The 24,665-nt window shown below is 38.6% G+C and overlaps 4 protein-coding genes across 6 annotated transcripts in view; 3 read left to right on the forward strand and 1 right to left on the reverse strand.

The window, feature by feature from the left end:
- The window catches only part of prom1b (prominin 1 b), a 33,892-nt gene extending 18,515 nt beyond the window's left edge, over positions 1-15,377 (forward strand). The window contains exons 6-27 of one of the 3 annotated variants that reach the window (XM_088008811.1): positions 118-181; positions 325-414; positions 541-564; positions 1,501-1,718; positions 2,542-2,616; positions 2,713-2,776; positions 3,881-4,040; positions 4,283-4,435; positions 5,357-5,480; positions 5,615-5,718; positions 6,363-6,447; positions 6,524-6,670; positions 7,401-7,472; positions 7,637-7,729; positions 8,061-8,078; positions 8,730-8,783; positions 8,870-8,950; positions 10,748-10,816; positions 11,137-11,226; positions 12,284-12,399; positions 13,958-13,993; positions 14,133-15,377. In XM_088008811.1, coding sequence (XP_087864937.1) covers positions 118-181; positions 325-414; positions 541-564; positions 1,501-1,718; positions 2,542-2,616; positions 2,713-2,776; positions 3,881-4,040; positions 4,283-4,435; positions 5,357-5,480; positions 5,615-5,718; positions 6,363-6,447; positions 6,524-6,670; positions 7,401-7,472; positions 7,637-7,729; positions 8,061-8,078; positions 8,730-8,783; positions 8,870-8,950; positions 10,748-10,816; positions 11,137-11,226; positions 12,284-12,399; positions 13,958-13,979 — 1,923 coding nt within the window. In that variant the 3' untranslated portion in view covers positions 13,980-13,993; positions 14,133-15,377. Of the gene's footprint in view, positions 1-117; positions 182-324; positions 415-540; positions 565-1,500; positions 1,719-2,541; positions 2,617-2,712; positions 2,777-3,880; positions 4,041-4,282; positions 4,436-5,356; positions 5,481-5,614; positions 5,719-6,362; positions 6,448-6,523; positions 6,671-7,400; positions 7,473-7,636; positions 7,730-8,060; positions 8,079-8,729; positions 8,784-8,869; positions 8,951-10,747; positions 10,817-11,136; positions 11,227-12,283; positions 12,404-12,987; positions 13,080-13,957; positions 13,994-14,132 lie in introns of those variants that run through there. The other 2 variants (XR_001414883.2, XM_088008813.1) reach the window with 2 other exon arrangements.
- Positions 15,378-17,989: 2,612 nt separating this feature from the next.
- fgfbp2b (fibroblast growth factor binding protein 2b) lies at positions 17,990-19,796 on the forward strand. The gene is made up of 2 exons (XM_014968672.2): positions 17,990-18,690; positions 19,573-19,796. The coding sequence occupies exon 1, from the start codon at positions 18,031-18,033 to the stop codon at positions 18,676-18,678; it is 648 nt and encodes a 215-aa protein (XP_014824158.1). The 5' UTR covers positions 17,990-18,030; the 3' UTR covers positions 18,679-18,690; positions 19,573-19,796.
- Positions 19,797-20,724: 928 nt separating this feature from the next.
- On the forward strand, positions 20,725-22,738 carry LOC106904349 (tripartite motif-containing protein 16-like). Its single transcript, XM_088003869.1, has one exon. It carries the CDS (start codon positions 20,880-20,882, stop codon positions 22,542-22,544), a length of 1,665 nt encoding a protein of 554 aa, XP_087859995.1. The 5' UTR covers positions 20,725-20,879; the 3' UTR covers positions 22,545-22,738.
- A 968-nt stretch (positions 22,739-23,706) lies between these two features.
- The window catches only part of LOC148160329 (E3 ubiquitin/ISG15 ligase TRIM25-like), a 3,452-nt gene continuing 2,493 nt past the window's right edge, over positions 23,707-24,665 (reverse strand). The window contains exon 1 of the mRNA XM_088008821.1: positions 23,707-24,665. This exon is cut by the window's right edge and continues 2,493 nt beyond it. The gene's annotated coding sequence lies outside the window, so the exon portion shown is untranslated.

Below are 24,665 nucleotides of genomic sequence, written 5' to 3' on the forward strand. Positions count from 1 at the left end.
CACACACACAAACACGCACACCCACACACACACACACACCCCCACACACACACACACACATCCAGAGAGTTTCATGTAAGACAATAATATTTCATGTTAGTGTGTTTCCTCCCACAGCAAATCGATTACCTGACAGCCCAGTACACCACAGCCAAGAACAAAGTCCTGTCAGACCTCGACAGTAAGATTATTAACATTATTATTTTTTTCTAATATCTCTGGCTTTAATAGTTATGTTATCATAAACCCGATGTGTGTGTGCGTGTGTGTGTGTGTGTGTGTGTGTGTGGGGGTGTGTGTGTGTGTGTGATGCTGTGATGGCAGACATCGGACCTCTGCTGGGAGCCAGAATCCACAGCCATCTGGAGAAAGAGGTGGTTCCTGCGCTGGATGCCGCCCTTCGAATGGCAGGAGGTGACACATTTTCATCAGACGTTATTGATTATTAACACGAGTAATCATGTTCAATCAAATCCTCACATCGCTGTTTGTGCTTCCCTGTTTCTATGGTTCCCCTTTTTCATTTCTTTTAACCTGAAGCAAAAGTTGAGAGTGCTATTAAAGGTAAAGGAGGCAGACCTGGGTCCAGTGGGGCCGTGTTTGTGTTGTGTTTGTGGGACTGTTAGAAACAAACCTCAGTGCAGTCTTCATGTTTGTGTTGCAGGTGCATCTAAAAAAAAAAGAAAATTGTTAAAACTTTGTTTCCAGTAATGCAGTTTTTAAAACAAAACCGTATCGTCATCTCCTAAAATAATGGTCTTTTTTTAAAAATTTTTTTACCTAAATCATCTTTTGGCAAAAAATGACTTGGGCCATTATTTTAGGAAGGTGATTATAAGTCACATTGATTCATTACAAAATATTTTTTCTGTTAATTTTGATGATTATTGGTTATTGTGAATGGAAACCCAAATGTAGATGTCTAAAAATAAAACTTTATTAAATATTATTAATAAAAGAGATTGCAGTTGTTCATTTTGCATATTGTGACCTTTGCTTCACAATCCTCTTAAGGTTGTGTTTCAACAGCCTTTCATCAACGTTTTTCCTTTCTTTTTAGAGAAGCTTTGTGAAGCTTTTTTAATAAAGCAAGTTGTCAGTGACTAGCTGTATAGTTTTTTTTAACTAGTCTAAAGTCATATTGTAATTGTATGAAAAACTAGATTTTGGGTTCATTAGCTCTAAACTATAATCATCACAATTAATAGAAATAATTAATTATTGTTTGTAATTAATTTTCTATCACCTTCATAAATTAATGGCCTAAGCCAAAAAAGGCTTTTGGGAAAAAAGACTTTGTTTTTGGAAGATGATTATATAAATGTTATAACTTGAACTGTATTAATAAAACAAATGATATTCTGATTTCTGTAGATTAACCTATACATGTTTTATATGTTGGTTGTGGAAAACAGCGTCCTGAGTGTAGTTTAATAACGACTAAATGTAGTTTCTGATTCGGTTCTGCCTCTCAGACTTTTATTTATTTATTTTTTTTAGCCATGCGGGAAACCAAAGAAGCTCTGGAGAACGTCAGCTCCGCCCTGGAGATCCTTCAGGAGGGATCAGGAAAGCTCCAGGCCAGCTTGGCCGGGGAGCGCTCCTCTCTGTCCAACACGCTGTCAGACCCGGCCTGCACCAACGGAGCCGTGTCCCCCACCTGCAACACGATCCGCTCCACCCTGCCTCAGCTCGGAACCAACGCCGACTTCTCCAAGGTCAGGAGAAATACTTTTTTACTAGAGGAGTGTTACACTGGTCTGACATAGGAATCACATCCATGGATCCAGTCTGATTTTTGCATGTTTCCATAGTAATATATGTCATAAGGTTAAAGTGGACTTTTGTATTTATACAATAAAAATTTACTTAAACCTGGAAAGGTGTATTTTTATCCATGAGAAATATATGCTGAGTTTGCCAATTAAAGGGGCAGTATTATGTCAAATTGACTTTATTGAGCTTTGCCTCATGTTATAATGTTATTCCCTCATGAAAAACATACCTGGAGTGTTGCCTTGAATCTCCATGGCAACCATTCAGCTGTGCAAAACACCTGGATGGACATGGTCCCTCCTTCAACTTGCAGCTCCTCTTCGCAGCTGCAGTTTCAGAGCTTCTGCCTCACAGAGCAGCCCTCCTCCGTGACTCCCCCACTGAGCTCCTTCAGACTAGCTAGCAGCAATTAGCAAACACCTGGTGGAACTGTTTATCTACTGGTAAAAACATTGTTAAAGGGTCAATAGAGGAGCCATGTTGTAATGACTTCCTGAAGGCGGAGTTTCAGCAAGAACAGGAGTTTTTAAAGAGACAGAGGCCCAATTTCAAAATGCTAAATGATGAAGTCAAATTAGATATGTACATCATTTTTACAAGCAACTGGGGGTAAAATAGCTACTGCACTTGATTGTGCTATAAAGTGATTGTATGTGGTTGGAAAGCACATAATATTTCCCCTTTAAACATTGTAATAAAATTAGAATAAAAACCTTTATTTCTCCTGCTAACTCGTATGTCTTTTTTCTCTGTTCTCCCTTTCAGCTTCCAAATGTTAACGAAGCCTTGACCAACATAAACACTGTACTGAAAATAGATCTCAGCAACATTGTCCAAAAGGTAACTGTTTGTTTCTGAGCCATCAGAGGCCTGCAGTTCAGTATATGATCTGATGCCATTTTTCTTCTTTTCTTTTCTTCATCTATTTTTTAACAGGGTTACGCCTCCTTTAATGACACCCCAGCGATGGTGAAAGAACAGACCAGGAACATCGTCACAGGTAAACACACATCCCTGTGTGTTTGAGTGTGGAGGATCAAAATGAACTTTGACTGAATGTTTCTCTCTTCGTTCACATGCATGCCATTAAATGACAAACCACAGCTCTGCCTCGTAAGTCATGTTCTTATGGATGCTTTTTTTCCCTGGTGCTGTTACAATTAAATATGCATATTCAGAAAACTTTTCTAAATTGGCTGGATTTTATAATCTCAGTGCAAGAATAAAGGTAATCAATTCAGGGCGAAATAAAAAGCTACTAAGCTAAGCCAAAAAATGTCAACATTGACTATATGTAAATATGTATTGATTTTATGGTATGTATTTCTCATTTAGTACTGTTATTTTGTGTGCTTATTTTGTTTTTTTATCGTTTGTGTTTTAACATCAACCTACCAATGGGACTAGAGATGGAAATTAACTACATGGTTAAAATCCTCTGGATTTATAAGTAAATGTCCATTAATACATATGCCTCCATTTTCAAAAATAAACTGGAACCTAAATTTATAGATCAGACACTAAACACAATTATAAGATCTGGACATCATTCTTCTACCCTAACACAGATACAGCTGGTCTAAGTTATACTGAACCTTATGCTAAAGTATTCACAATCCTTTATCTTCAAAGTTTGTTGCACTATAATCACAACCATCATCTGGTTTTATTGGGATTTTATGTGATTGACCAAAACACAGTTATTTATAAAACTGAGGTGAAAGAAAATGGGTTTCCACTTTGTGCCATGCATTTGTATTCAGCTCCCTTGAATCAACGTTGTAAAGAAACCTCCGCTGAAAATCTTCCTTTATTTTGAACGTTTTCTCTTTTCAGACCAACTCAACCTGAGTCAGATTGGACAGAGAGCATCTTTGAATATCTTGCCACAGAGTCCTAGTTAGACCTAGGACTTTGACTGGGCCATTCTGGCTCTCTTCCTGGCTTGTATTTAGATCAGATTCCCTGACCCTACTGACAAAAAGCATCCCCAAATGCATGATGCTGTCACTATTATGTATTAAGGACGATGTGAAGTGTTAGCTTATCTTCCTGAGGAACAGTAAATGTGTTTAATTTGAAGTGGTTCTCTGTGTTGCTGCAGGAGTGAAAAGCATGCTGGATAAGATTGGAAATGAGATCAACGGCTTCTCCAAGATGTTCCCAGTGGAATCCTCCCTCGCCAATTTCACAATTTTTCTCAATGAAAGACACAAGTTCATCGAGTCGTTTTACCCCCAGGTGGACCAGATGGATTTCTACAGGTTGGTGAAACTTGATCCCACGACATGTTGAAATGGATTGTCTTTTTATTCTGATCAACTGAATCTAGCTTTGATTTGCTCAGTGACAGCAATAACCCATCAACCATTTCTTTACATTAAACATCTGAGTTTTTCCTGTTTTTTGGGGGGGGGTTTGTGAAAAACTTTCGATTGAGACTCAGATGATATCCTGGCTTCTTTGTTTAGGAAGTAAAGCGTGTTAAAGGTGTTTCTGTGCACAGGTGGATCGCCTGCGTGGCCGTTCTTTGCACCGTTGTCTTGATTCTGGCCTTCAACATGCTGGGCCTGCTCTGCGGCACCTGCGGCTACGACAAGCAGGCCACCCCGACCACACGCGGCTGCCTGTCCAACACCGGCGGAAACCTGCTGATGGCGTACGTTGTCACTGTGACCATTTACCTTTAAGAGAGCAGTATTATGTAAAGTCAACTTTTTTGAGCTTTACATCATGTTACAATATTACTCCAGCATCAAAAACATAGCTGGAGTGTTGCCTTGATTATTTCATTCATGCTTGAGAAATCCTTTAATCTCCATGGCAACCATTCAGCTGTGCAAAACTCCTGGGTGGACCTACCCACCTTAGAGAGGAAACGCTGTTCCTCAGAGCTGCAGTTTACAAGCTTCCAAGTTCCTTCAGACTAGCCAGCAGCAATTAGCAAACACCTGCTGAGCTCATTGTAGGAGCTACTTCTCAGTGAAACGCTGGTAAGTACATTGTTAAAGGGTTAATAGAGGAGAGATGACTTCCTGAAGGCGGCATTTCAAAAACAACAGGAGTTTCTTAAAGAGACAGAGACCCAATTTCAATGTTTTAAATCAAAAATTCTAATTTCTTTTAAATAATATTTGACATATATAGCACTTAATAACATCTGAAGTTAACATAGTTAATTGATCATGCTATAAAATGGCATCAGGTGCCTAGGAAATATATCATACTGCCCCTTTAAATTTGCTCCAAACTCACGTTTTAGGCCACAGTCTTCAGCCGTAAATGTCAAAATGACCCCAACTCAACAATCAATGGTCTGACAAATACTAGTATTTTCTGTTGTTGTAAATAAATGACAGAAATTGTAAAAGAAAGAAACATGAGTTGTAGATTTTTTGTAAAGATTGACAGTTGTTTAATGGATAGACATATTTTTCAAAAATGCAATATTACATCTAAAATGTTCGCAATTACCATTGCTCTTTCTGACCTTGTTCTTTTTTTAGCAACCAAATTACAGACAAATTTGATAATTAATAAATGTGTGTTTTAGAGGTTATTTTGATCTTTTTTCATTCAGAGGTGTGGGATTCTCCTTTATCTTTGCCTGGGTGCTGATGGGACTCGTTACCACTCTGTTTGTTGTTGGGGGCAACGTGGAGAAGCTGATATGTGAACCTCTGGCCAACCGACAGCTTTTCAAGGTACTGAAGTCAGAAACCTCCCTTCAGGAATCCTCAGTTTCTTCCATATCTGTTTTCTTGTGATATCTGAACAGAATAGTGATGCACAGTGGACTAAATTTCTGCTCTGTTGGTTCACATTTGTGTTTGTGCAGATTATTGATACACCATTCCTTGTTCATCCTGAAAAAAGGAATTTTCTTCCTGGGATGCTCTTCCAGAATCCAAACATTGACTTGACCCTAGGCAGCATGTACAGGTGCAGAAAATGTTCCTTTCTTTCGTTATAATGCAATCTTGAAGAAACAAGGACATATCTGAGCTCCAAAGCTTAAAAATTTGCAAGAAAATAGTCTGAAATTGTTGAGATTAATCTCAGAAAATTTCTGGAAAAGACTTGGGAAAATTTAAGATTTCAAGTCATAATTTTTAAACTTTTCATAATCAGAAAATATTTAGAAGTCAAAAGTCTTTTACTTTTGAAACTTTAGAAAATTTCTGAGGGGGGGGGGTTCTCTCAAAATTTTACTTCTCCAGCTCAGAAGTATCCCTGTTTTCTAGAAATTTTTGAGGCAAATGTCAAAATTTCTGATATTTTTCTAGCAAAATGTACTCGTCCTTTTCTCTTTTTTCTATCTAAAATGGCCCTAAAACACAATTATACATTCCTTTGTAATTACTCTGATTTTCTTTCAACAAATCCTGGATTTTGTTCATGTACAGCTTACATGAAGGTTTGATGTATGAGTGCTATTTAACAGACAAAACAAGTGATGCTGTGATCTGGTTTTGCACATTGTTTTAATATCTCACAAAATTGGTCAAGAAACTTCAAAATTGCCTCTGAAAATTTGAAAAATGGAAACTGAGGTCCCATGTGTAATGACAAGATTTGTCCACCAGGGAGTGCTATGAGAACAACGGTCTGTATCACGCTCTGCAGCTGGAGAACATCTTCAACATCAACTCATTCCTAAACAGGACTGTGGTGAGTGTCGGCGTTTCACAGTTTGTGGGTCTGTGATGGGGCAGAGTGGCCATGATCTGTGTCTGCTTCACAACAGTACAACAAAGATCTGGCCAAAGTGTTGGAAGGAGTCCAGGTGGACCTGAGGGACATCATGCTGCTGGACCAGGCAGGCAGAGACAATCTCATGAACTTCGCAAACTCAGGAGTTGGAGAAATCGACTATCCAGTTTACCTGGCTGAGGTGAGCTATGTGTTAAAAACTATATTAGAAATACTGTCCAGTTAACTAAGTCTTTTTGTCCTTCTGTCTCACTGTCAGGTGAAAACCAGCATTTTTATAACTGCCAGCATTTTATGGCTAAATTTAATTGCATCCTTGCTACTTATTGATAAAGTTAGGAGGGTAAAATAGAAGTTTAGCGCTGTTAATAATAAATGTATCTGACCGCTCCCTATTGAAAACAACTGTGGTAGTTTACAAATGATGTTAAACAATGTCCTTAGAGAGACAACTGTTGCTGACCATGAATCCAGGAAGGGTTGTAAGGCCAAAATGTCCCTCAAAATTTGAGTTGGAGTCCTGCAAAAATAAATGAGATTAGCTGGCAATATGCTGTGGCAGTACAGTATGAGACAGATAATCTGTGAACAAATCAAGCTCATCTGCCTTCTCCCAGTGCTAACTAGAAACAACCAATCATAGCCAGGAGGAGGATCTTACATAGTGACACTTTTACCAAATATGTAAAAAAAAAAAAAAAAAATAGTTCAGCTTTATTTAGATAGAGCTAAATAAAAATGATTTTATAAAGTATCATCAATTATCCTTTTTATTTAGGTATGTGGGCAAACTCTAACCACTTCGGCAGTAACAGTTAGTCAAATAAGGAGGACTCATTTGTTCCTCTTGTTGATCACAAAGATTTAGATTTTTGTTGAAGTCATTAATGAAAGGATAAAACTGTTTTCAGGTGAATAAGGGAGTCACTATTGTGGATCTGCTGTCTTTCTGCTCCGATCTGGAGGATCAAGCCGACCAGCTGGTGAGTCTTGACTTCACATCTGGTAATCCTTACACCAGCAACAACCCTGCTCTCATTATACAACAAACTAATCTCTGTAGATCTGTAGACACATGGAGGGAGAAACAATTACTTCATTCATTTTTTGAATGACCCTAAATGATTTGTCGATTGTGTTTTTAAAGCCCCGTGGAGCTTTGGAGAACGCTCTGAAGGGACATGCCAGCAGCATCAGAAGCATCCACAGGGAGCAGGTGGTGCCCATGGAGCAAGCCATGGTAAGGTTGTTGCTAGGTAACCAAAGAGTGATTGAGTTAGTTGATACCACCAGCCTTGCTTAGCTTGCTGTGAGAAGTTGAGCCAAGGCATTTCCTGTGCCTACATCCTCCACAATGCTGTGCAGTTCTGACTAAGAGTTCAGTGAATATTCTATATATTGAATATTGAATATTCTGTCAGATGTATTATCTATTTATGTTGATCACAATATATTGTTACTGATTTGTTATCCATAAGTATGTCCAACACATTGCAGTCACTTTACATTGCAAACCCCTCTAAGTTTCTTCTAACTTCTCATTCCCTCCCTCTGTGTTCCCGTGGTAACAGAAATATGTCCGAGCGCGGGTAAGCTGCTGCATGGTGCCTTCTGTCTGTGCTTGCTGTAACATCGTGGCTCATGTGTTCCTGTGACTGTAGCAACATGTTTATAATCGTGTTGTTGCCCCTTTATTTGTATGCAGTGTCCGTGCCTATAATTGCACCAGGGATGCACTGATTCACTTTTTTCACGTCCGATACCAATACCGATACCGATACCGATACGGATATCTGAGGTTCAGTATCGGCCAATACCAATTCAATACAGAAAAATGGTGCTCAATTGATTTAAAATGTTTCTGATTTAAAAAAGTACACATAATTATACTTAATTACTAATTTATTTGATAACTCTGCATCGGAACAGCACACTTTAAATACACCAACAGCTTCACAAGCTTGGTCAAACATGTAAAAACAACTTTAATTTGTTCAGTCAGTTCAATAAAAAGTAGAACAGCCAACATAAAATAAATTATAAAGAAACTGAAACTGACAAAAACAACAGGCTGACTGCCTCAGTCAAACATGGAAAAAATAAACTGCAACAAACATTCTTTCAAATGGTTCAGAAAGTGCAATTAGGAATTCTGGACTTCTGAAAGTAAAATACACAATAACAATTTTTCAGTATCAAGACCTATGCAAAACTGTTTGTTTTTGTGTCTTGTTGTGCAGAGCACCCTGAGCCAAGGCATCAAGCTGCTGCAGAAGATGTCCAACGACCTTCCTGTAAGTAAAACTATCCACATAAAGCCATTTTCAGCTGGAAATCAGTTGATTTTGTTCATATGAACTGATTCTTCTTTGTGTCTCAGATGAAAGTCACGAACATTCTGAGCGCCATCGATGCAGCAGAATATCTCATCACTCAAAATGCCTCGCATGTGGTGAAACAGGTACAAACCTAAACAAACTTTGGAAATAGAAACCTGCTTAGCCAAGCTTATCAAGGTGTACACTCTGATTTTTCATTTGTGCCATTTCCATCCATCCATCCATTTTCTTTACACCCTTGTCCCTTAGTGGGGTCGGGAGGGTTGCTGGTGCCTATCTCCAGCTCATTTGTGCCATTTCTTCTATTTAATTTTTATATACTTTAAGCTCCCTTTTTTCCCGTTTTTTTTTTTTTTTTTTTTTTTTAGAATTTATGAGATGTGAATATTCTAATCTTTTACAACTTGTTTAGCAACCTACTGTTTCTTTACTCAGCAACATGCAGCAAACTTTAAATCCTTTATCCCGTTACACACATACAGTTTATGTAGGCCTGTCACAATAACTAATTTTGCTGGATGATAAATTGTATCAGTAATTATTACAGTATAATGTTAATATTGTTATTTTGGGACAGTTGAAGTTTGTCCTTGCGACAGACTGGCGACCTGTCCAGGTGACCCCGCCTCTCACCCGGAACATTAGCTGGAGATCGGCACCAGCAACCCTCCTGACTCCACTAGGGACAAGGGTGTATAGAAAATGGATGGATGGATGAAGTTTGTCCTCTCAAAGATCAATAAATTTTAATTTTGAAAAGAATGCCAGACACTGGAACTGGAAAAAATTTCAAATATTCAGAATAAGACATGACAACCAAAACCAACATATAAAACAGACATAAAAGCTACTTACAGCAATAGAAACAAAAATAGATTATGAAGTGGCTGTAAACAATATTGCCCTTCAAAAAATATTCATCAGAAATGAAATGATTGACCTCATTTTGATTTATCATTTGACAATTGATTTATTGCTTATTGCTCATCAGTTTTCCTCATATTCATTTCTTTTCTGCATTAGACATATTCCAGATATTCCAGCGTATGTGGCAAAACAAATTGAACAGAAACAGAGCTGCAGCAGCTTCTTTTCTTGGTTTTCTGTATTACATGTGATTAGCAGTGCCTCAACTTCTAACTAGAGGACTGTTTTTAAAACCTGAATGATTTATAGGTGAGAGTTACACAGCTTATCACTTAAAGATTTATCTAAAAATATTCAGGTTTGAGCTGACAAAAAGGATGACAAACAGTAAAAACTTTTAAAATAAGCAACAGAAATTTAGAAGAATAACTCAGGGCTTCTGCACCATGTTGTACACATAATGAAGTAAAATGGCAAATGTTACAATGTATGTAATAAAATCTATTATTTTAAACAACTCACATCTGGATCGGTTTCCTGAGAATTTGGATCAATAAGTGATGAGCAGGAGGAGAGATTCCATCAGGACAGAAAAGAGACGGAGAATTTTACACAATGAAGACGAAATGTTCAATCCACATGTACTTACCCTTATCATTGTTTATTATTCAATTTACAGAAGTCCAAGTTTGTGATATTTAATTCATACACTCTGTTAGAAAACGATTTTTTTTCTCCTAAAACCTTTTTAGATAACAGAAGTGTTATCTAAACACAAATGAACTGATAATGTCACAAAAATGTCATTAATTTAGTCAGAAGACTGGATTTCTCTATAAATGACATTAGAATAAAAACCTGACCTGATTGAGAAAAATAGATGTCATTTTTGGATTCAGCAGTGGAAAATAATCCTAATTCAGTTGAAAAAACATAGAAAACTTCCAAAAAATATTTTTTGTAACCTATTATTAAAACCTATTTTTAATGGCATGTTGCTAGTAAATAATAGCTGTCTAAAGTCTGATCACGATGCTCTCTCTGCTCTGCAGGAGACGAAGGCCTTCGTTCACAGCATGGTGGGATACTTCAAGCAGTACACTGACTGGGTTAAAAACTCTGTGAGTGTTTTTCTCCTTTTTTCTCTGGTTTATTTTCGTTTTTCAGTTGATTGAGTCAGGACAGGAAAGCAGCACAAAGGCCCACTGTTAACACTAAGCTGGCCTTACTATGTAGACAGTGTGCCAGTCCTAATGGACTTCCTGGAGTTGGTTCACTTGAACAAGATGTTCTGGTGTTGGCAAATAACAACCAGTCCATTGACCTCCATCTGTTGATCTAAGTTGGTTTTAGCAGGAACAGAGCTCCATACCCCCCCATCCCCCGCCCCCACACTCTGGGACTAAACTGTGCTCATATTGTGTGTCCTTGTCCCCTGCAGCTATCTGCAGAGGTAGCCCAGTGTAAACCCATCAGCAACATGGTGGACAGCATGGAGATAGTGGGTTGCAGCTTCATCATTGACTCTGTGGTAAGATCTCACTGTGGATGTTTCTGTGTTCACAGGAAGTCAGGATGCCAGCTGTAGAGATATCAATGGCTCATTTAGAGCAGAGTGTGTTTTGGAAGCAGGCTGTGTCAGGACAGGAACCTCACTCTGGCCTGTTTTAGCTTTATGTTTGCAGCACTTATTAACTTTAACATCATGCATCTCCAAAAGTTTTATTTAGTTCATGAAAAAAATACTAAAAGGATCCCTTTTTTACAGTTTATGAATGATGCATTTGTTTGTTGTTTATACACAAGCATATCTCTAACAGTTTAACAATCTACCTCTTTCACTTATTCTTATCTGTGTGTTTTAGTTTCTCACATTTAGCTAACCTCAAGGGGTTTGGTCAGTTAGTTATTAAAAGTCTGAAAAAGTTTGGCATTTGGTCTCAGTGATACTTTTTGATGACACAAAAGTAATAATTGAAAAAAAAACATTTGAATGAATTTATGCTTTATTGCACATTAAGAAATATTTCCTTTTAACAAAATCACCAGGGTTACCACCAATGGTAACCAAGCAATTTCTGTATCACAGTTATAACAGACGTTTTTTAATTCAATTTTAACAGTTTGTTTTAAACATGCGCTAAATATGTTGCTTTGTAGCTGTTTTGTAAGCTAGCTTTGTAGCATGTCTTACTAGCTTCAACAAGCTAGTAAGACACTAGCTACAGTAAACCAGTAAGACATGCATTTAAAAAAAAAAGTTTTGTAAGTGAGCCCTGGTCTTAAACTCGATGGATGGATGGATGGATGGATGGATGGATGGATGGATGGATGGATGGATGGATGGATGGATGGATGGATGGATGGATGGATGGATGGATGGATGGATGGATGGATGGATGGATGGATGGATGGATGGATGGATAAAATTGCACCATAACTGTTCCATATACAGTGAGGCACAAAATGATCTAAGCAAGTTCAGTTTAACTTCCTCAAAACATTTACTTGTACTTTCTGTATTTCAACATCTGTCAGTCATTCCATCCAGTCACTCCATTTCTTTAACTGGCGGGTTTGTTTTCCAGAACACATTTTGGATGGGTTTAGGAGCCTGCTGCATCCTGCTGATTCCCAGCATCATCTTTTCTGTCAAACTGGCCAAATACTACAGACGGATGGACACAGAGGACGTCTTTGAAGAGTGAGTCCAAGAAAAGTTTTTGGGTTTTGTGTCTTCACCCTTAGAGGAAAAATATTTTCATTCCTGCTATCAGAGATTCTGGGTGTTTTCTGGCTGAGCTCAAATCCAAACTAACCCAACATATTTTCTGTCTCCCTCTGTCGTTCTTTTTCTTCTTTTTCTTGGACTGCTGATTCTCCTCTTGTTCGATCCTGGTGTTTCCTCCAGATACTCTTATCCGTGGCTTGTCACTCTTTAATGTCGCTCAGCTTTTCAAAGCCTTTTGCCTTTCATTCTCACCATTTGGATATTTTGGACCTTTCATACTTTTCCGACCGGTTTACCTCAGGATCAGCTCACTCTCTTTAGCTTCAGGAAGGTGTTCCCTCTCGCCTTCACCCCCCTTCATCATGTGTTGTAGGGCTAAAAACTGGTAATGTTGGCAAACAGGTGTGTGATTTCAGTGGAAAGGTATGAGCAGTGCTATGAATCAAACTTCGCTTGTCTGCATGCGGTGGAGGGAGTTCCATCTGCAAATCAGAAAGAGTTTAATAAAATAAGTTTTTTTTTATTTATTATAAAGACTTCCTCGTGTGTGTGTGTGTTTAGCGCTCCCTATAATGACACACTGACTTGGTTCCCTCGGGCCTCGGCTCCACCAAGTGAATGGTGACCTGCAGGATGTTTCTTCCCTGTTAGAGGTATTTATGACCGGCGAAAACCCTTCGTCTGACCATCACTAACTCGACTGACTGTCCATCAAACCATTCTCCTCGATTCGGATTCGTCCTGCTGCCCGGATCCATCTTTCATCATCATCTTCACCATATTTCTTCTTCTCGCCCTCTTGATCTTTTTTTTCTTAAAATTTTAAGCAGAAGTCAAAGGGGAACAAAGTTTTCATCTGATTCTGTCATAGAAATTAGTCATGAGTCTCAACTGTTACTGAGCAAAGTTGTAAATTAGCTGTTTTATATTGATAATACTCAATGTTTCTTTCACTTCTCACATGGACCACTTTGATAAGTTTCCTACCTTTATTTTTCTTCTTTTGGCCACCATGAGTCACAGCTAGTGCTTGATGTGCTTCTCTTTATTATTTTACAAAACTCTGCAGAAACTTTTACTTGGAATAGATCACAGAATGAGTCAGAAACCGATCAGTCTCCGAACTCTAAATCAGTCTAAGGATAATTCTTCGTCAGAGATAAAAGAAAGGAGCAAATTTGTCTTTATACCCCAATGATTATATGTTTTCATCATACAGAAAAGAACAAGAGTCAAGAAGTGTTTATCCATCCATCCATTTTCTATACACCTATGTCCCTCACGTTTATATTGAATTGAATAAAGAATTGTAGGAGTGAGTAAATGTTTGGTTATTCTGATTAGAAAACATATTAAAGAGCTTATCACTCTTTCAAAGCTCTAAAGAAATTGAATTTAATGCATAGTTCTGGGCACTAAGTAGAGAATGGAGTTGGCTTTTCCAACAATTGGAAAAGTGAATATAGGTCAAAGTTGAGGATTTCTTTTGTGCTTCACCTGGTTTGACTTTGTTTCCTTCCTTCCTCCACAGTGGACAGGAGAACTGGAACTGATCAGTCCTGTAAAGGTGAGCGCTCCCTTCTTAAACTCTCCTCTTCTAGACTCTGATGTGCAACATCACAATAGATAGAAAAAGACTGTAGATAGAAAAAAAGGAGTACATTAATAACTGTCTAACCCATGGCTCCTTTCCATTTTTTTCCCAGGATCTCTGGGATTTTTCCAGCATTTAGATCACCTGAAGCTTCAGTGGAACACAAAAAGGGAATAAAAATCAACAATCAGGAAGAGTGTGGTGGGGCGTCCCACCCCCAGCGCTCCTTCATCTCCTCGTAACAGAACTTCTGAAGGCCGTCGTCTGCAAACTCATGAAATCCTCTCTCGGTCGCTCCAGCAACCTTCTGGCTTGTCATGCTGTAGAAAGTTCCTGCATCATAACAGAGAATTAAGCCTCATCTACATCAGTTTTATTGTGGCAACCGAAGTCATCATTTTATACACTTTCAAAACTTTTGAAAGTTTTATATATTCTTTTGTTAATCTTTGTTTTATATAATGTTAGTCATGTTTTTTGTAGATTTATGTTTTTTTTTCTCTCTGTGGATATTTGTATCATAGCTTAAATTATTTGGGATGACTGATTGCGTACATGTTTAGGGGAAAGTGTAAAACAGCACAGTCAGGGCAATATGTTTTGCTACATAATTAAACACATTAGTGGATAACTAACAAAATAAAAGATATACTCCTTCAAAAAATAGAAAATTAACTTAATAATGGCTTAACGTGAAGTATTTCTGATCACCAGAGCTTTACTTTGTCTTCTAATTACCATGAATGTCTGCAGAAAATTCTGGCCCATCCATCCATCCATCCATCCATCCATCCATCCATCCATCCATCCATCCATCCATCCATCCATCCATCCATCCATCCATCCATCCATCCATCCATCCATCCAGACATAAAACCTAAAATGTCAAACACCTGCTTTGCTAGTAAAATGTATATTTTAGTTTGTAGCATAACATTTTAATTGAGATTATATCTTACATTTGAAATTATACCAAGGATATTTTTGGATGGCTCAAATATTCATTGTAGTTTTTATAACATTTATGGACATATTTTCTTTTCACAAACAACCAGGAAACAAAGGGGATTCCCAAAATGTTGAAAATATTGCCTTTAAATATTGAACAAGTTAATTGGCAGCTCCAGTTTATCCCATAATAAATGAGAAAAGCTGCTGTTGTTAATATAACATATGCTGCTTTTTAGCATGATGTTACGTAAGTACTTTTGGACGGCTAACGCGCAAAGGCAGCGTAGCCTATGGTAGTCCATTACAGCAAGCCCTGTTGCCATGACAACAGAGGTCTAAGGACCAAAGATAATTTTTTGGAGTTTCTCCAGAAGGAGCAAATCTGTGAATAAAAGCTTGAGTTCAACTTGGGTCTTTTGTGTTTCTTCCTTTTGACTTTTTAATGTGTAGACCAGAAATTGTTACAACTTTTCTGAAGGTCAGATATTAAATAGTCTGAAGTACTTAACTCTAAAAAACAATGAAATTCACACACCAAACTACTTCTCAGTTAAACGCTAGTAAAAATGTTGTTAAAGGGTTAATAGAGGAGCCATGTTGTGGTGACTTCCTAAAGGCGGAGTTTCACAATGAACAGAGGTTTTTAAAGAGACAGAGGCCCAATTTCAATGCGTTAAAGTATGAAGTAAAATTTCTTTTAAGTCATATTTGACATATGTAGGATTTTTATTACAACTTTTGAGGTAACACATGATTGTTCTATAAAATGGCAGTCTGTGGCTGAAAAACACATAAAACTGTCCCTCTAAAAGAAATGGCGGTTACAATGTGGTTGCTGCTGGGGTCTGTGTAGACGTAGGACAACAAAGCTGCAGTCAGCTTAATAGTTTTACTTAGAATAAAAGTAAAAAAAAGTTCATTTCAGATGAAAAAGTGATTTCTAAGTGAACTGAACCAATAAAAGTTGTCATCACCAACCCAAATGAATTAAGTGAATGTAATAAGACCCCAACATCTACTGAGAGCAAATACTCTTTTTAGAATGTAACCGCATGTAAAGGGGCCAGCAGAGGTGGTCAGAATCTGCATCTTCAAAGACTAATTACCAACCCATCCCTGGAAGCCAAATTAAACACATCGCCTTCCAGAGCCAGAAACTTTATGTTCAGACTCGTGTCTGGTGACGCAAAAATCCCCAGATGGGAGTTCTGCTGGGGCCCGCGTTGGACTTTTCTACGACTCTCTGAGAGAATCATCGCTGAGATAAAAACTAAGGCTGGTGGTCTCCACAGCTCATAGGCATATTTACCTTATTAGCAGTTTTACACTGATGCTTTGTCAAAATGAAGTCAACTTTTAATTGTAAGAACATGAAAAAACATGATAAAAACTAACCGTGCGTGTCATCAGCCATACATCAGCTGTCAACTGAATCCACAATGAAGTTTTAATTTATGATTTCATTTACAAACAGAATAAAATCTTATTCAAACCAAATGAAAAAAATCGTTTCCACAGTCCTTGTTTCTCGTGAATTACCAACCACAAGCAGATCTCAATACAGCTGGCTTAGAAAAATCTATGGATTACTTTAATAGAACCTGTCTGACTAAATGAATCAGGCTAAAGCAACATGTCATGCCCCGACCTTAAGAAGCTCAGAAACATTTAAGAAACACCATTTTAAAGGTTTTGGGATTCCAATAAAATACAGTTAGAGCCATTATTCACAAGTACTAAAACAGAACAGAGTTGTACCTCCAGAGAACTAGACATCCTACAAAAATGATGCTAAGAGTCAATCTTTTCAATCAATCAAATAACTGCGGTATTTTGAAAATAAATTTAGAAAAACTCTTCTTTGTCGTTAAAAAGCTTTGCCGCTAGGAGGAGGGTTTTTTGTAGTTTTTTTTTTTACCGTATTAAAACTGGTTTATCTCGCAAAACTGCAATGGAAATACTTTTTGCATTACGTGATCAACAACCAGATGTTTCCACTGGTGGAAACCATGAAGAAGAAGACAGGAAGTAGTTGGAGGATGGTGTTTTTTACTGATCTGTCACGTCAGTGTGATTTTAATTGGCTTTCTTATTTAATGGAAACACGGCAACTATAAAATTGTATTTTTTTTTTCGACATTAGCAGAATATTGTCAAAGTTTTGAAGACATTTGTAACAGAAACACATTTATTGACTCCAGGAAGTAACAAAAGAGCCCAACAACATATAAAGCACTGCAAAGCTCTGTTTGCCTGTGTTACACAGTAAGAATGAGATTATAGGCAAGAACTGGTGAGAGTATCAAGTATTTGCCAACAAACATCTGGATAAATTTCATGATTCTTTGGGATCTTTTAAGCGTTTTTTCTTTTGTACATTTTAAACCAATCATTTCAGAATTAAAACATCAAACATGGAGGTGGTAGTGTGGTGATGTGGGGTTGTTTCATTGCTTCAGCACCTGAATGACTTGCCATAACTGATAAAACAAGAATTTCTGCCCTCCTGCAGAAAATCATGAAGGTGATGTAAAAGTGATGTTGTCCCTAAGGGTTTCACAACCAGCACTTGCTTTTTCACACACAAAAAATAAAATCAGTGGAATACTCTCTTTTGTAGATGCTCAAGTTAATCTGGTCTCATATTAAAATTATTTGATGATCTGAAAGATCCTGAGTCTGACAAAGAAAGAAAAATGGAAGAAATCTGTAAGGAGGCAAATATTCTTTCAGGATTTTAGCTCCAGATTCCTGCTGCTCTCTTTCTCATCAATGGTCAATAGTCCTCCTGTTCCCCAACATCTGGCCTCATGTGTGAGCCTCTCTTATGCCTCTTGCTTTTCATCAGCTTCTCCTGTTTCTCCTGTGGTTTCTGTGCCCTCTTCCTCTTCCAGCTGTCTCGTCGATCATTTTTAAAACGTCCCGCACGTAGCTTAGCAAGTGGGGGAGGAGTTTACGTCTGAATCATGAATAAAACCATCTGTCAAGCTTGCAAAGTTTGCATTTGCATGCCTTAGGAGCAAACAGCGCCGTGCCCCGCAGCAGCTAAGAGCTTTGCCATGAGGACCGGGATGAAACTTATGATGTTGCCACTGCTTTTGGTGGCAGCTGTTTGTGGATCCAACGTCCAAAGCAACGACAGCAAGCAGCCGCAGCAGCAGTCCAGCGTCTGGGACGACACCATCAGATTCATCACCAAGACAAAGGACTCATGCACCATGGGGGTGTCAGCAGCAGGAAACTTCACTCGTCTGCGTGTCTCCTGCAGATCCCCAAGCCAGGCTACAGGGCGCTCCTACTACTGCGACTTCCAGGGCCAACCAAACCAATGTGGAGCCTACAACAAGAACCCTCGGCACTACTTCATTCAGATGATGTGGGAGCTGAGGAAGCTGAAGAACGCCTGCCAGGGAGCCAAAATCTACCGCCCTTATATGTGCAGGAAGTACTCTGACGAGGCTCAGATGACCTTCATGACCTCCTGGCCCAAGACTTCAGCTTCAAAGCCTCCAAAACCCAGCCAAGAGCAATGCAAACCAGCAGTGCCAGCAGTGCAGTACAAACCCACCGCTACCCATAAACCCACAAAACCGCAGCCTCAGCCAGCTAAGCCTCTGCCGGGCTCTGCATCCCGCCTCGCCACGGAGTACTGCTGGAAGAGCTTCCATGGCCTCTGCAGCTATGTCATCGGCTGGTTCCTAAACTGAGATGCAACTCAGGTGGGTGAAGGAAAAGTTAAGACAAAGGGGAAGGCAGAAGTAAAGTTTAACCAGTGGTGGACAAACTGCTCAGCTCTAGTGTTTGAGTAAAAGTATGGTTACTCATGGTCAAATCTTACTCAGCTAGTTGTTCAGTCAAAAGTTTACTCAAGTTATTTTCTGAGTTCTTATCCAGAGCCTTGAAACTTGTTGAAACCAAGTAATGATGTACTGATATGTAGAACCGCTCTGCTTACATTATCTGTAAAAACTTAGCATAAAAATTCAGCTTTTTTCTTTAAATCAAAAACACTCTAACTCTAAAAAAGGATTAAAAAAAGGAGAATTCTTGACTCCCCACAATTGAGATTGTATTTTTTTGCATTTTTTGACAAAATTGGTTAAGTCATTTTAATTTTCTTTTTATAGCCATTGTCTGTTTTAGCATTACAGACATCAAACCTGGTTATTTCCATGGGGGCGCTGTTTTCTTTGACTGTCTCCATTCTGAGTTCTGTTTGAATGAAAGCAGGAGCTCAACTCGCAAAATTTAAAGAGGATGACGTAATTCTAAGTCCAAAGTGTGAGCGGCGACTCTGATTGGTTCTTCTTGTAAGGAGCATAGCGTATGGCCAATCGCATTTCAGGAAAGAAAATGAACTACAAAGTTTCGCTGAGCCAAAAGGAACAAATAAACGACTAGCTTTCTCAAAATGTGAAAGTCACAGGTTTGCCAAAAATTTATACTCAAGTAAATTAAAGATATTCTAAATGTACTTAACTATAGTATTCAAGTGTACTTTGATATTGTCCACCACTGAGTCTAACACCAGACTGCTCTTTTTGTTTAACTTTTACTAGAACAAAATCTAATTTTAAGGATCTTCTTTGCCCTTTTTTCAGATTGGAATTACTAACCTGACAACACAGACTCCTATCTTTGAACTCTCTTCACAAAATCATCTGAAAATGAGTCATCAATAAATGATAGCAACATGGAAAGAAACACGATGAGCCAAAGAGAGAAGCTTGCCTGGGCGTATTTCTATTGCTAACATTATCCCAGATGTCATGTAAATGTTTCAGCAGCATGTATTCTGAGCAAAGAATAAATAGAAGAGTGGTGACCTCTCGTCTCCTGTGTGGCTCTGTTGCTCCTGGTGCATGCGATCATATTCTCAAAGATGTCTTTGTGTCCATCGCTGCGCACTGTAACAACATGGCCACTGCTGGCCAGCCGCAGGGAGAGGAAGTTGTTAGCAAGGCAGACACAATCAGTCACTGAAGGTGTCTGAGAGGAGCCAGGCACTCCTCTGTGAGAGCTGATGAATTGATTCCATAAGAGCCGCCTTGCATGAAAGTAGGAGACCCTGTGTGGAGGATCCAGAGGTCACACACACACACACACACACACATGTTTGTGTTGCTATCTTTGTGGGGACTTTCCATTGACTTCCATTCATTTCTACAGCCTAAACCTTACCTTTACCCCTTTCCTAACCCTATCCATCACATACCTAACTCTAACTCTAACCAAAACTCAATTCATACCTTAGCCCTAACTCTGACCCCTGACCCAAAAACAGGGTTTCCCCTTGTGGGGACCAGGCTCCGGTCTCCACAAGGAGTAATTGGTCCCCACAACGTAGTATATGTCAGGAAAATCGTCCCCACAAGGTATTACAAAAAAACGCACACAAACACACACACACACACACACACACGCCGCACACACACACACACACATGTGTGTGTGTGTGTGTTTGTGTGTGCACAAACACATGTTGGAATTTTTTATTGACGTCCATTGATTTTTCCCAAGCTATTACTCGTCTATTTCTAACCATAACTAAAACTTAACCCACATACCTCTAAATCAGCATGCCACCAACACAACATGGAGGGTTTTGTTATTGCCTTTCTGTCTTTCTTTTGATAGCCTGGTGAATGGATGGGGTCTTATAGCAGCTGTTTAGTAGAAAGACTTGAACACACTTGCAATGTCAGAAGTATCAAAAGGTGATAGTATATACCTTTTCACAAAGGTGGCAAATTCTTTTTACTGTGACTATTGCAGGTGGAAACACACTCTTTGTCAATACATTTCCATGTTTCATCTTATCTACAAGTTTACCATAGCAACAATCAATCAGTCCGCTTTTATTTGTGAGGAAGTAAAATATAGTGAGTCATTCTCACTGTGAGGAAAAATGGCACAGGCAGGAGTTCAGCTGAATCGGAAAAAGTTCTCCTGTTCCATTTGTTTGGATCTACTGAAGGATCCGGTGACGACATCCTGTGGACACAGCTACTGCATGAGCTGTATTAAAGACCATTGGGATATAGAGGACCAGAAAGGAACCCACAGCTGTCCACAGTGCAGGAAGACTTTCAATCGCAGACCTGACCTCCAGAAAAACACCCTGTTAGCCGAGTTAGTGGAGGACCTGAAGAAGACTGGACTCCGACATGCTCCGGCTGACCACTGTTATGCTGGACCTGGAGATGTGGCCTGCGATGTCTGCACTGGGAGAAAGATGAAAGCTGTCAAGTCCTGTCTGGTTTGTTTGGCCTCATACTGTGAGGATCACCTCCAACCTCACTATGAATCTCATGCTTTTAAAAAACATAAACTTGTTAAAGCTTCCGCTGAACTTCAGCAGCACGTTTCCATTCGTCATGACGAGGTGATGAAGATCTTCTGTCGTACTGATCAGCAGTCCATCTGTTATCTCTGCACTATGGATGAACATAAAGGCCATGAAACTGTGCCGGCTGCAGCAGAAAGGGCTGAGAAGCAGAAGGAGCTCCAGGTGAGGCAACAACAAATTCAGCACAGAATCCAGAACAGAGAGAAAGATATGAAGCTGCTTCAACAGGAGGTGGAGGTCATCAATGTCTCTGCTGATAAAACAGTGGAGGACAGTGAGAGGATCTTCACTGAGCTGATCCGTCTCTTCCAGAAAAGAAGCTTTGAGGTGAAGCAGCAGATCAGATCCCAGCAGAAAACTGAAGTGAGTCGAGTCAAAGATGTTCAGGAGAAGCTGGAGCAGGAGATCACTGAGCTGAAGAGGAAAGACGCTGAGCTGGAGCAGCTCTCACACACAGAGGATCACAACCAGTTTCTCCTCAACTACCCCTCACTGTCAGCACTCAGTGAGTCAACACACTCATCCAGCATCGACGATCGTCCTCTGAGACACTTTGAGGACGTGACAACAGCTGTGTCAGAGCTCAGAAATATACTACAGGACATCCTGAGGGACATGTGGACAAATGTCCCAAAGACAGTCCCCCTGGTGGATGTTCTCCAGTCAGAACCAGAACCTAAGACCAGAAATGACTTCTTGAAATATTTAAAAAGAATCACTCTGGACCCAAACACAGCAAACAACTTTCTGTTGTTATCTGAGGGAAACAGGAAAGTGACTTTAGTGGAGGAAGACCAGTTTTATTTTGATCACCCAGACAGATTCTCTAACTGCACTCAGATCCTCAGCAGAGAGAGTCTGACTGGGCACTGTTACTGGGAGGTGGAGTGGAGCGGGACGGAAGTCCATTTAGCAGTTTCATACAAGAACATCAGCAGGTCGGAAGGTGACAGCGATTTTCGAAACACTGACAAATCTTGGACATTATATTGTCACAGACAAATTTACATATTTTATCACAACAGAGAAGAAACTCAAGTGTTAGTTCCGGTTTCGTCCAGAGTAGGAGTGTATCTGGATCACAGAGCAGGTGTTCTGTCTTTCTACCACGTCTCTGGAACCATGACTCTCCTCCACAGAGTCCAGACCTGCTTCACTCAGCCGCTGCATGCTGGAGTTGGGTTTTATAGTTATGGAGACTCTGCTAAGTTTATTGAACTGTAACGGACAGAAGTGATCAGAGGTCTCAATCATTGTTGCGTTCACTGTTTGGCCATTTCCTCTCTGCTCAGTGATCAGTTGTCTTTAGGGAGCCACATTGTCTTTTGTTGATGTTGGGTTTAGATTGAGTGCTGTCCCCTTCTGTTTCTGTTCAGCCATGGATGCTACCACTGCTCCAGAGGGTTTTATTCACCTGAATTCATTTTATTAATTTAGATAATACAACTAAAAACCAAGCAGAGATAGCTAACAACTAAGCTAAAAGTAGTTCAGTTATTTATTGATTTCTCAGACCAAATGTTATTGTTTGAGCTGGGATGATCAAAAGATTCAAACAATGAATTTATTGAATTTCTGCATAAATTTGCTGTGTGAGTTCACCAGCATACTCAAGTTAAGTCAGACAATGAGGTTTGTTTCATTTTGAACAAGAATGAAATTTCAGTTGATGTTTTGTTTCATTTTATTTTATTCTTTATGATTAGTTTAAGTACATCTTAATGTTTGCATGTTGTTTCTTACTGTTTGTTTTTCTATAACTGATTTAACAGTGATTTTAACATTTTTGGTATTATATTCATCTGATGCTAATTTTTGCTTTATTGACTTTAGCAGTTTGTGCTACATTGTGGAGGCTGTCCCTTCACTTTTAACATTAGCAAAGCATTTATTTGTTTCTCCTTGACCATTGATAATACTGTATGAATAAAATATTTAATGGTCGTGAAATGTCTAACTAAGAGTTAAGTGAAATTCACAATTACATTTTCCTGTGGGCACAGAGCAGTTTACAGCAGGAGTGTAGTAGTCAGCATTCATGTTCATACGTGAATGCTGTTCTCAGTAATCAGGCCTGGGTGCAGCAAGTGAAACTCAACATAACTTTCTAAAAAAATTGATTCATGACATGATTAAACAAGGGAAAGTGTATGGGGTAATTGGTGATTACTTTTTCACACAGGGCCAAGTGGGATTGGGTGTATTTTTTCCCCTTAAGTTAAATAGTCATTTAAAAACTACATTTTTTTTTTGTCTGAAATTGGAATTTGGTTAATCATATGAACCACTGAAGTGTGTTAAAAAAATCAGAAACTGAGAAAATCTGTTAGGGGACAAGTCTTCACAGATCAAAGTTGTATTTTAAATATGAACTTAAACAAAAGAGTATTTGTAATTTCTTATTTTAATCATAACTTCAATAAGAATTGACATTTTATTGTGAAATCTAGAATAAAGAAAGAAAAAGATAAAAAAGATTAATTTAAACAAAATTCAAAATGCAATCAAAAACAAAAAGATTATATAATTAAAATAATTTGATAAAAACACAACAAATCTACTGAAATATGATTCAACTTAAACAAAAATAAAATTTTAGTTTGTCCTAAAATGTTCTGAAACGCCGACTCAAATGTGTGGGATTTATGTTTTACTTTGTAGATATTAATAACGCCCATCTGCCTTTCTGAGAATACATGAGGACTCTGCAGGAGTTGTAACTTCAGTCACGAGTTTAAATGAATGGCGTTTCTGAGACACCAGGGGGCGATGTGGGGCGATCAAATCATGGCAAAGACACAAGTTGGACATGTGGCGTTTCCTAGTTGGCTGTGGCTGCAACTAGACCCTTCTCCATCTACCATGGGCTTTGGTGAAGTTTATTACACACAAATCATCGCTGCATTAAATAGTGGAAATACGGCGATGTTTTTCTTTTGTCTTTATTGAAAATTTAAAGAAAATAATTTTAAAAAGCACACATCAGTAACAAAAAAGGTGCATTTGGCATGATAAACTGAGCAGAAAAATGAATCAGTAAAAAAAAAAGAGGATAATCACAAAGTAACAGTTTGAAAAAAGCAAAACAGAAAATGTTAAAAATGCAAGAGAAATTTCAAAACTTAAATTAAGCTTTTAAGGTATTGGAATAAAGTCACTGCCAATGATATTAAAAAGTGGTTCTTTTGGAGTAACAGCTGCATTTCTTTAAATAGATGAAGCATAGCAGGAGAAATTGCCTATAGGACTGTTAAATTGAATTTTAGTGCATTTTAATATTAATTTTTTAATAAAATTATCAGGCGATAAAAAGTTGTCATTTTGGAATTGTGGCAATGTTCACCA

The sequence above is a fragment of the Poecilia mexicana genome, unplaced genomic scaffold (genome assembly GCF_051168715.1).
Source record: "Poecilia mexicana isolate PSO_F unplaced genomic scaffold, ASM5116871v1 scaffold_2, whole genome shotgun sequence".
Lineage (NCBI taxonomy): Eukaryota > Metazoa > Chordata > Actinopteri > Cyprinodontiformes > Poeciliidae > Poecilia > Poecilia mexicana.

What these genes read in the sequence shown, in the direction of transcription:
- fgfbp2b (XM_014968672.2), top strand. Translation starts at nt 18,031, where the DNA reads ATGAGGACCGGGATGAAACTTATGATGTTGCCACTGCTTTTGGTGGCA.
- LOC106904349 (XM_088003869.1), top strand. Translation starts at nt 20,880, where the DNA reads ATGGCACAGGCAGGAGTTCAGCTGAATCGGAAAAAGTTCTCCTGTTCC.